The 10,723-nt window shown below is 51.0% G+C and overlaps 5 protein-coding genes and 1 non-coding gene across 6 annotated transcripts; 5 read left to right on the top strand and 1 right to left on the bottom strand.

Annotated features, from left to right (window-relative positions):
• Positions 1-261: 261 nt before the first annotated feature.
• ASPVEDRAFT_153960 (uncharacterized protein) lies at positions 262-1,725 on the top strand (the record flags this gene model as incomplete). Its single annotated transcript, XM_040808378.1, has 3 exons — positions 262-1,028; positions 1,076-1,240; positions 1,297-1,725. Exons 1-3 carry the CDS (start codon positions 492-494, stop codon positions 1,723-1,725), a joined length of 1,131 nt encoding a protein of 376 aa, XP_040671565.1. The 5' UTR covers positions 262-491.
• Positions 1,726-2,173: 448 nt separating this feature from the next.
• Positions 2,174-2,713, top strand: ASPVEDRAFT_87139 (uncharacterized protein; the record flags this gene model as incomplete). The annotated part of the gene is made up of 2 exons (XM_040817988.1): positions 2,174-2,387; positions 2,466-2,713. 2 exons carry the CDS (start codon positions 2,174-2,176, stop codon positions 2,711-2,713), a joined length of 462 nt encoding a protein of 153 aa, XP_040671566.1.
• A 933-nt stretch (positions 2,714-3,646) lies between these two features.
• ASPVEDRAFT_87140 (uncharacterized protein) lies at positions 3,647-6,642 on the top strand (the record flags this gene model as incomplete). The annotated part of the gene is made up of 5 exons (XM_040817989.1): positions 3,647-3,868; positions 3,916-4,256; positions 4,315-4,365; positions 4,409-4,508; positions 6,172-6,642. 5 exons carry the CDS (start codon positions 3,647-3,649, stop codon positions 6,640-6,642), a joined length of 1,185 nt encoding a protein of 394 aa, XP_040671567.1.
• ASPVEDRAFT_t119 lies at positions 4,811-4,881 on the top strand. Its single transcript has one exon. It is a non-coding gene; the product is annotated as a tRNA-Gly (tRNA).
• A 379-nt stretch (positions 6,643-7,021) lies between the features above and the next one.
• Positions 7,022-7,454, top strand: ASPVEDRAFT_32161 (uncharacterized protein; the record flags this gene model as incomplete). Its single annotated transcript, XM_040810574.1, has 2 exons — positions 7,022-7,193; positions 7,264-7,454. The coding sequence occupies 2 exons, from the start codon at positions 7,022-7,024 to the stop codon at positions 7,452-7,454; spliced, it is 363 nt and encodes a 120-aa protein (XP_040671568.1).
• A 240-nt stretch (positions 7,455-7,694) lies between these two features.
• On the bottom strand, positions 7,695-10,480 carry ASPVEDRAFT_138956 (putative GTPase activating protein (Evi5); the record flags this gene model as incomplete). Its single annotated transcript, XM_040807534.1, has 4 exons — positions 7,695-8,988; positions 9,039-9,395; positions 9,446-10,059; positions 10,121-10,480. 4 exons carry the CDS (start codon positions 10,478-10,480, stop codon positions 7,695-7,697), a joined length of 2,625 nt encoding a protein of 874 aa, XP_040671569.1.
• Positions 10,481-10,723: the final 243 nt, after the last annotated feature.

Raw genomic sequence — 10,723 nt, forward strand, 5'->3', positions numbered from 1 at the left:
ATTCGCGCGGCAAATCAGAACAATACCAAGGGCCGTTTGGCGGAGAGATTGTCCCTGTGGAGCCGTGGCTGTCCTCCCCGGTATGGTGGTTACATGCAGAATGCTGACAGCAACTGGAGTCTGGAGCCCGCAATCCCGGTCAGGCACTTGTAAAGGCCGCAGAGTCCCCTTCTTTACAGAATGCAGTGTGGTTGTCGTATTGAAAGGTGCATTAATAAAGCCGAGTTCTTTGTCTCGCACCCATTGATGTCACCAGTGCTGGTTAACGGCCTTCCCTGATTGGCTCTTTATTTTCCTATTCATTTTGCTGCGATTGAGGCAGAAGTGACTCCTTTGCCGGTTTGTGAATGCGTGAAGCTGTTCCCTGCTTGCAGTTTTGCAGGGACTCGACAGCCTGCTATATACCTGGCCTAATCCACTGTTGGAACTGTTGGAACTGTTGCAACAGTATTTGGAACTGTGTCTGAACAGTGACACTGAGAGCCGTCAATATGAAGTTCCTCTCGGTCCTCCCTTTCACATTCCTCGTCCCCCAGATCCTGGCAGCCACCTCAGCCACCATAGTCCACCCCACCCCTGTCCCTGAACTTTCCGATATAACCTGGAAATCCGACAGCACAGGTTTCGACGCCGCCAAAGTCCAGCCCGTCAACGCGTCAACCTACGACTGGTGGTACTTTGACGCCATCCAGGTCTCTGACGATCCAGCCCAGCAGGCCTCGGTCGTCATCACCTTCTACACGGCAGTTCCGAGCGGCTTCGACTTCCTACAACCTTACGCTGCCCAGGGCTTTACGAGCTTGACTTTGACTGACGTTCTCATCCACTGGCCTAATGGAACCGCTGAGTCGTATTTCTTCAACGCCACCGAGGCGCGCATCATCACAAACACGGCTGACAATGCTGTCCACGGCGCGTGGATCGAGAACCCGGATAAGATCTCTTTTATGGGGTCTCCCGATATGACGACCTGGCAGGTAGAGCTGGACTCGGCGGTGTGGGTTTCGGGGACCGTCACGCTGCAGTCGGTGAGTTTTCCCATTTATACTACGGATTATATTGATTTGAGATGTAGATTGCACTTCCACACCTCCCCTGTGGTCCTTTTGCAGACGGTAGCAATATGCAAGTTGCACCGCACGTTGGCTGGTCGAATGCAGTGCCAGATGCGCAAGCCAACGTACAGCTAAATGTCAACGGCCGTCCACTCAACTTCACTGGAATTGGATACCATGACAAGGTACGTACACCTCCTTTAATACCGCTCCATAGTTGATGATCAACTAACAGTCGCAGAACTGGGGCGACAAGAACTTCGCCGCGAGCGTCGGATCCTGGTACTGGGGCCACGGCCGTCTCGGCCCCTACAGCGTCGTCTGGTTCGACTTCCTCTCCCCTGAAAGAGAGAACTTCGTCTCGGCATATGTCTCCCGCGGCAACGAGATTCTGGTCTCGCAGTGCTCGGGCATCACGGTGCGTCCGTATGGCGAGAACTCGACATACCCGCCCCTAGCGAGCACGGGGAATCCATCGGGGTTCAATATCAACATTGAACTTCCTGATGGGAATCACCTTGACTTCAAAGCGTCTGCGGACCGTATGATTGCGGGTGGTGCGCCGGAGTCCATGTATGCCAGGTTTACAGGCACATTGGAGGGGACGGTTGATGGTGAGGCGCTTACGGGCGATGCGCTGTTCGAGCACTTTCACATTTTTCAGAAATGATTTGCTCACATCGATCTTTGATTTGATAAATATTTTAGCTATCTTAGACTCATACATTTCGTTCGCGATTGGTGGATTGCTTCTTGGGGGCGGTGCTCTGGCGCTGGCGCTGTCCCTGTACATCGTGCACTCTCTGCCATTCGTTTGCCGTGCCACATTCTGCCTCGTTATCGCGCGTTACAATATTTTTCTTATTCTGTATAAGCATTGTAGCTGTGGTGGTATTCTCGACCAGTAGATGTTTTTATCTAACCAACATTCGGTCAGTTTCTAGCAGCCTTGCACTGGCGTACTGCCTGGGCAATCCAGGCGTACGTGAAGTCAGCCTAAAGCTGAATCGCACTCATTCCAAGTGCTTAAATAGCCATGATTCCTCCATAGATTTCTCCATCAGCAACTCATCCAATTCACTTTACAACTGCCTTCAATACTAAATTGCCTTCCCAAGATGCCTAGCCTAATCGCCGCCACCATGGAAGCCCGTGCCCACGCACTCGAGGAGCTCCTCGGCCTCCGCTTCAACAATATAAGGCTCCTGATCGAAGCCCTCATTGCCCCCGGCGTTTACAGTCCGGAAGGAAACAGAGGCCACGGCCTCTTCGGGGATACTGCCATCCAGCTCGCCCTCCAGCGGGAAGGGCGCAAGCGCGAACAGCGCGTGGGTATGCATCAATCAATCAATCAACCCAGCCATTCCAGTCCTTTAATGTCAAATACTAATATATATCTCTATATCTCAGAGCGAATCTCCACCGTCGTCTCCAAAATTGCCAGTAACGAAAACCTGATCCAGCGCGCCTTGGCCCTCACCGTCGACCAGTATATCCTCAACAACCCCTCCCAGGGAACGTTTGTCCCGCCCAAGCTTATAGCTACAACTATGGAGGCCATTGTCGGCGCTTACTTCCTAGACCAGGAGCTTGATTTTGCTGCGCTCCTGCGCGTTCTTGCCGCGCTTGGCCTGTCGTGGCCTGATTTCGATTCTTGAATGATTCGGGACTGAACTAGCTACTGTACAGTATGTCCATCACCCTCCCTCCATGCTCTTGTTTGACTAGGTAAGCTAACGCGCCATAGACTACTTCCTTACCAAGCTCTCACACCTATACCCCCTTGTACTTACCAGGTCCATCCACGCCTGCGTAAGCGGCTCCCGCGGGGCTTGCAGTCCGATACGGGTTAGACTCTGTATATCTCCTGCCCGTGCGTATGGAGATATAAACGGCCCTGTATCGTGCTGGATTCGCCTCGGGAGCTTCTTGCGCGCGCGTCGCGGACGGGCACATGGGTTGGTATCCGTGTGGATCTTGATGGGCTACGCTCCGCGGTTGTGTCGTAGCAGGGCTATTGGAGGTCGAGGTGGAGGTAGCGTTGACAGGTTGGACTTGTCAATAGTGAGCTTGTCATTTGGTGAGATGGATATTGGGGGTGAATTAGTGATTTGTGCTTTTTATCTGTGTTTCTCATGGTGGACTTGGTGATGGTCTACCTTGATGTCGTTCGTTTATCGCAGTGGTTTAGTTGCTAGTTGAACAATGGATATTCTATCCGGATCGTCTCTCAAACTTGCCTCTAGCTGTAGTCAAGCGGGTTCTCGGCACTAAGTTTTGTAATAGATTTTGCTTGACTGAATCGGCCATGCAGGCTGCTTGAGGTACTTGTCCCCTGTCTGTAGATAAAGAAGAATAATCATGTCTTATCGTATTTTTATTTAATATTTGTATTTAATGTCTCTATGTTAAGGGCAAATGAGTGTCTGGTTCGATTCTGTATGGCCCTGATTGCGGTTACCCACCAGCTCGTATTCAGGGCTGATCATCCTTAAAAGAATCTGTATAAGCATCCTGCTTGGCATTGGGCAACTCGGAATAAAACACGAGCCTGTCTGCTAACCGTTTGTCTTGTTTCGTTCATCTTCATCATGACGCCTGACAAAGAGCCTGAGCCCACACCTCACAGCCGGACTTTTATCGCGTTTCTATGGCTGGAACTACTTCTTTTCCCGTTTATATTTGTTATTATACTTATAGTTTTAATTGCCTTTACCAATGAATATTTTAAAGGAGTCAAGAGCACGCCTGACGTTCTTCATCCTCCCTATAGCCCATATGTCTGGACAAGTGCTGTCGCACCTATTGCCATCGTCAGTACCTACACCAACAACCTCCGACATATCACTGACTCCTCCAGTCCAGCCTCGGCCTAACGTGGGCAATTTTATCCTGGTGGCACCAATTCACAGTCTTAAAACATAACAAACACTGGTGGACCGCAACAACAGTCTTCCGACTATGCGTGATGGCAATCCTAGTCGTCACTGCTATCCTAACCGCCCAATTCCTACCACTACCACTAGGATCATGCGAGAATCAGCGCAAATGGAGACCCGAAGCGAACGTTGACCCGCTCACGCCGACGCTCTTCGAACTCCTCCCGAAGGGCTGGTGGTGGAGCAAAAAGTCCCATCGGTACTTCTATACGGACAACTGCCATCGGCTGGTGAATATTTGGAAATTGGACATTGCGGTGGCGTACGTATACTATTCTAAGTTTCGTTTCTTAGGAAGTTAACTGATGTATGTCGTTCAGTGCTTTGTACTTTGTTACTGCTTGTTGCTCTGGGTACATATCGGCGGCCATGTATGTCAGAGAGGGCAGGAGGTCGCCTCTCTAATGTCAACAGTGCTAGCTGGATCCAAGCTACTAGATTCTATGTCTTTATCAGGGCAGTTGAGGAAGGAGCAACCCTACCCTGGAGTTCCTTCCTCTTAAACGACAGAGCGGTACTAGAGCTTTAGGAAGGTGCGACTGCAAGTGACCCTACCTAGAACCTAGTTAGAAAAGTACGTATATCGTTCACAGGGTACGGAAGGTGCGGTTGATATGGCAGTTGCCGGGTTTGTACTACACAAGTGCTTCAAACTCGATGCGATATCATCGGGTACTCCATGGAGCATCCAATTTCCTAAAACACTCCGTCCTTCCACTCTCTAATCTATCGATGGGGAAATTTTGTATGAGCAGATTGGAGCGATTACCCCTCCTGGTGTATAGTGTCAAAAGTGGACCCCGGATATAACAACTAGCATCATTGGTCTAGTGGTAGAATTCATCGTTGCCATCGATGAGGCCCGTGTTCGATTCACGGATGATGCACTTCTTTTTCTTTTTTGTTCCTCATTTTTTTTATGGCAACATAAAGGCCGGTTTAGATTCTGGATGGCATATATCATGGAGTTTCTGAACTCCAATACTCTCTAGTCCGCCCCCCACACGTTATGCAACATTCGTAGCCGGGCCTGGTACCAAAGTGCCAGTCCTATATTGTTCAGAAACCTCATTTTCCATGGCTCTCATTCTCTGCAGAATGATATCAACTGAATATCCGTACTACAACACCTTCAGGTTTCCTAGTTATGAGTGATGGCACATGGAGTTTGGCCTATAAACAGCGGGTTCCAGCAATCAGATCATCAGGCGTCTACCCGACAAATGACCCGATCCAAAGTGATCCATGCTTTGCGCCCATGGTAGATACTGGGCGGTGGTGCCAGTGCCTAGACATTGGCCATGGCACAAGGGGACACAGGGTATGTAGGTGTTACGCAGGTGTCACACTATGAATGCACATAATTCTTCATTATTAGGTGGAGAACACTGTCTGGACCTTTATTCCTCTTTCTCATCTTCATCGTGAATCGCCAAGATGCCGTTTATCAGGTCAGAGAGGGTTGGTAAAGCCGTCTTTGCTTTTTCCGCAGTCAGCACCGTATCAATCGTTGTCTTCCTTGGGTTCACAGCAGCCCTTTTATGCCGACAGTACGGGCGTTGCAATGCTCTACCACGGTGGACTATGCTTTGCTGTCTGCTTGGGTGGCTAGTGTGAGTCTGCGGCTTCACTTTTACCAGCGCAAACTGAACTGATCCCAGTATATCTCATTAGGTATTTCGTGTTTATGGTGGCCTCCTTTAGTTGGAGTGTCAACTCCGATTATTCAATGCAAGAGAGAGCCCTTCTAGTTATATTCAGCCTATTCCCATGGCTGCCAATTTGTCTCAACTTTTACGTCTTCTACGGCTTCATCCACCTACTGCTCGGAAGAACTACCGACTCGGAAAAGCCATGGCACAGAACTCGCGTATTCCATTGGGCTTGCTTCATTGTAGTTGTACTCGTGGCATGTCTTTGCTCCTCCTTGAACTGTGTTCTGAGTTTTGGAGTTGGCAGAGGCCTTTTCGCGCATTTGGTGAGAATAACAGGCGCCCTCCCTTCAGCTATAGAGTTTGCAACCGAGATTGTCGCCTGGGTGGCTTCCACTGAAAATTGGGGTTGGTCCATTTTCCTGGCTGTACGCCATCCAAGGTGTGTTGGAGGACACATCGTAAGTGATCTAGAAAACGTACCTCACTCTAGACGCACCACTGACCATAAACCTGCCGCCGCAGCTCCCAACCCTCCTTCTTCTCCTAGCAACCACGTTCTGGTGTACCGCTCATTTCTTACGCACCGTAGACAAAGTCCTCTGCTACATCAGCATCCGGGATGGGATTACAGAAACCAGCACCCCGGCCACTCCGGGATTAGACTTCGTTGGACTGGCGATCTGGGGTACCCTCGGGTCTATCACCATTCTCGTCTACTGGGCTGTGATTCTGCTGTTTTGCTTCCGTTGGACGAAACTGCACAGCAAAAGCGATAAGAATGCGCAATTACAGCCTCATGAATTACCCGTGGATTCCGAATCTCGGGGGCCAACTTACCATGAGATGGACGATCAGCCATGTATTGCGGAATTGCCTGGTGATTATAATCAGTTGTACGAGGCGGATAATATCCAGGTTTTCGAGGCCGACTCGCCCAAGGATAAGCCGGCTAATGAGCAGCATTCTGCTTTGGGACAAAAACATACATCATAGTTGAGGCCGATATTATAATCATGTTCCTGTGATGTTGCGGTTTTGATATACCCTAATACCCTACTGGATGTCGCCGCGATAGCCTTATACTGTCACCAGTCAAGCCCTACATCGACCCCAGTCCCAAATATTTTCCCCCATGCTCGTAACGAACAGCAAAGTGCCAAACTCTATCACGGTACACCAATACTCGATAATCAATGTCCTCACGTCGAACCCCACTCTGCCCTATATCATACCGAAGAGAAGTCATGTGAGCCCAGCCGAGGCAAGTCGGCCCAGATGCGGAGTACCCCTTAATTGAATACTAATAACCTCCTTTCTCTTCATTCTACAGAATAATATTAACTAATTATCTATATTCCAATCTCAGCGCAACATGCCCTCCTCCCTCCAAGTCACCAGCACCGCCTGGGTCCTCGTCTCGCTCGGCCACGCCCTCGGCGCCAAAGAGTGGCAGTCCTCCCCGCAATTCCGCGCCCTGCCGAGCAACGCGGATACCTGTGCCCGCGCCGGCTGGTACCAGGGGAGTGTATTCTTCTTGGTTAACGGTGCGTCTTTTATTTGACTCCTCCTTGTTTACGTATGTTGAGGAATCGGGCCCTAACGTGGATATTCCAGCACTCCTGAACTACAACTGGTCCAAGTCGCCGGAGCAATTGCGCAACCCGGTCAATAAGGCCATTGCGGTGCTTATGGTTGCTGTGATGTGGGCGAGCTCTGGGTGGTATTTTAAGCGTGGGGTTACGAACAATGGTGTTGCTACTGCCATTATGGGTGCGTTGCAGGCTTATTCTTCGTTGAGGGAGTAGGTGATGGTTTGGTTGATGCTTTTGTATCTTATTGGTATATTTGTACTTGTTTGAAGTGGTTAATACATGCCCATAGATAATAATGGGAGCTGGGTCTGCGATTAAGTCGTCCAATGGGTCTGGCAGATTTGAATGGTCAGGATATATTGAGATGGGTCTATTCATGCTTGTTTCGACATGCAATGGCTCAGCAATTCGTATCTATATGTACAGGATCATGTCTAACATCTATACATGGATCTACCTCCCCCATCCGCTGAAGAACCCACCTGATGAAGCAGGAGGTTCAGTCGGCGCCTTCGAAATCGGCGGCAGCCCCAGTAACGAGTTGCGATTCTCCGTTGAAGGCCGGCCCAATCCACGCGAGGACCCGCCAACCATTTTCCGCAGCGAGTCCAGCTTCCCTTTCACTTCTTCCAGTTCCTGTTTGGCTACCGCCTCGGCTGTTTTTGCATTTACGAGTTCGAGGAGCAGTGATTCGTCGCCCGGTGGTCGGTTGTTATCCGTGGCTAGCACGTTTTGTAAGCCCAGGCTGCTGGATCGCTTGTTGAATGCTGTGCTCTTTCTTGAACTCTTTGTTGACGCGGAGCGCGCGAGTTTAAGCTCGCGGAGACCTCCGGTGTTTTCGCCCTTTTCACTTGTCGGTGAGCCGTAGGATTCGGGTGGTGTGTCGGGTGTCTTGATATTGCGGAGGTCACGGACGGTTCTTTCGAGGCGCTGTCGATCGCGGTATCCGTCTTGGATGCGGCCTCGGGCCTCGCGGAGCTGCTCCCGGAGCGAGGCGTTCTCCTTTTCGTGGTCGTCCATTCGACGCGACAGGTCCAGGCATCGCCCGGTTTCTACGGAGTACATGTTCTTCCACCGGTCGAGGTCGTCGCGGAGCTGGTGCTTTGTTTGGTCGATTGACGTGTGCTTGTTGGAGTCTTCGGCTGCGAAGCGCTCCTCGGCTTTGCTGAGGAGTTCGGCAGGGGCAGAATCCGCAGCAGGGGATTCTTTGATGAATTCGAGCATGGATCTGGACAGAGCTTGGTCTTCTTCGCGGTCTTCTCGCTCCTGTTGAAGTTCGCGGGAGAGGTCGGCCTGTTGGCGTTGGAGGTCGCTGAGGGCCATTAAGAGGTCTTCGATTTGGGTATGAAGGTCGCGATCCTTGTTTTGGGATGTGGCGGATTTCGTGCGGGACTTCTGTGCGTCGACGGAGACCTCCGTGGGCGCCGTGCTGGCGTCGGACGTGGACTCTACTGAGTTGAGTGTCGACGCCATGCTCTGTTTGGAGGTTGACCGACGGAGGTTGTTCGGTGTGTTGGCGTCTTTGGGATTTAGATTGATTGATTTGACCGAGGTGTGCGGGCCCGATCCAGCCCAGAATCTACCAAGGAATCGCGAAGCCGCAGCTTGCATCTGAGGGAAGGAGATTCCTGTCGGAACTCCCTGGGATTGGTTGTAACTAGCCTCCAGCGCCTGCAGGCTTTCCTTTGTGACGAGGTTAGTCAACGAAACAAAGTCGTTGACGAAATCATCGGCGTCAAACGCGTAGCTATACAAGTCAGTAAGTCTGGCATCAAAGAGAAAAACTTCACAGCTTACGTATCCCAGAGACTCCTAGAAAGCAACAACTGCATGACGTCTTCAAATTCTGAACAGGCCAAGATCTTCTTTTCATTCCGCTGCATTAGCGAAAGGGCAACGCGCATCAATGTCTCGCAAGCTCCTTCCAGGAAAATGACATCGTAAATGCGAAGAAGCATTGGGAGAGGGCACGAAACAGCAAAGAACGATAGGAACCATTGTGAAACATATACAGGCTCTACGTTCAGCGCTTCCAAGTGCTCGAATAGTTCAGGTCGCAGACGGGCAAGCAGATTTTGAAACTGATAGACGCGGAGGTGCAGGCCTGATAGGTCGGGCAGGTAACAGGTTCGAAGATCATAATGGTCCATAAGTCTAAAACGATTAGCGTCTCATCATTTCACCCCCAACTCGATCAGACATACCGCACGAGCACGCAGAATGCTTCTGCATCCGACATGTGCATCAACAAAGGACCAACCACAAACCCCAGTCCTTGGCAGTAGCCTATCTTTGTATCGTAGAGGCTAAAGCACTTGAGCACGCGAGCAAGCATCTGCTGGCCCTCGCTATTTGGGTCACGGAACATCTCAACATTGGGAAAACTGCGGCCAATGTCCTTTCCGATCAATCCCTCGTATGGGCTGGTCTCACCACAAAGTTTCTGATATTCAGTCAATAGTGACGGGTCCCTTGCGCCTGACAAACTTGGCCAGACCACACCACGCAAGGGAGGCGGGACCCCGCCTCTGATTTTATTTGAGGTCAAAGTCGGCAGTCGTTGCACTGTTTGTGGGTAGTCTGCAACGAGGGCAGCCCAAAATTCCAGCTCAGTCATGGGCGGAGGCAGTGGAAGTTCTGAGTATCGGAGAGAGGATCGAGGGTCTTCATCGATCAAGCGCTTGATCTGATGCAGGGACTGTGATCGAGACGGACGCTGTTGTTTATGCTGCGAAGCAGCCTTTGCTAAGCCAGATTTTGGATTAGTAGCTAAAGCGTTGTTCTCTTGTTCCAGCCGAGCCAGCAGCAAAGCGGTTGTCTGGAAATAACGTCAGTAACATTCCTTCCATTCCCATTCCACGTCATGTTGCAGAACATACCTCATCGGACCCTTCCGTGCGAGGCTCTTGTGACTCTGTTTTTTCCAGCTCTTCCCAATCCACTGCATCACTTTCGAGTGTGTCTGTTCGGTCATTTTCTTCGCTAATCCGTGTTCGAGAGAGCTCAGTTTCCAGATCTGGCCTCACGGAGGTGGGCGTGGGTGTGGTCTTGCGATCGATCTCGTCATCGGAATGCGGCGTGCTTTCGACAGGAGTCTGGGGGATATCAAGAGTACGCCAGTCCGGTTGGGTGTCCTCTGAATTGGATGAGAGAGGCACTGTCACCATGGAGTCGGTGTGGCTAGGAGTACGGACGACCGTGTCCGAACTGGGCCGCGGCGAGGCTTCGGTCTGCTCCATGGTCGCTGACATTGCCTAGTAACTATAGCTCAACTGTTCAAGGAAGCTTCAAAGACACATTCCTCGGGGAGCTTCAGCTTCGTAGAAACGGATTCGAGGGGTGAAACGCGAGGATCGGATCGGAGGGGTTAACGATGGGAGACGCGATAAGGAGACGGGAGAGCGGCCGATGGATTTGGGACGGCAGACAGCGGCATTTCTCGATGACGCGACCGAGGGAATGGGCTAAAGAGGACGGGGAGA

This window comes from Aspergillus versicolor (assembly GCF_001890125.1).
Source record: "Aspergillus versicolor CBS 583.65 unplaced genomic scaffold ASPVEscaffold_9, whole genome shotgun sequence".
Classification (NCBI taxonomy): Eukaryota; Fungi; Ascomycota; class Eurotiomycetes; order Eurotiales; family Aspergillaceae; genus Aspergillus; species Aspergillus versicolor.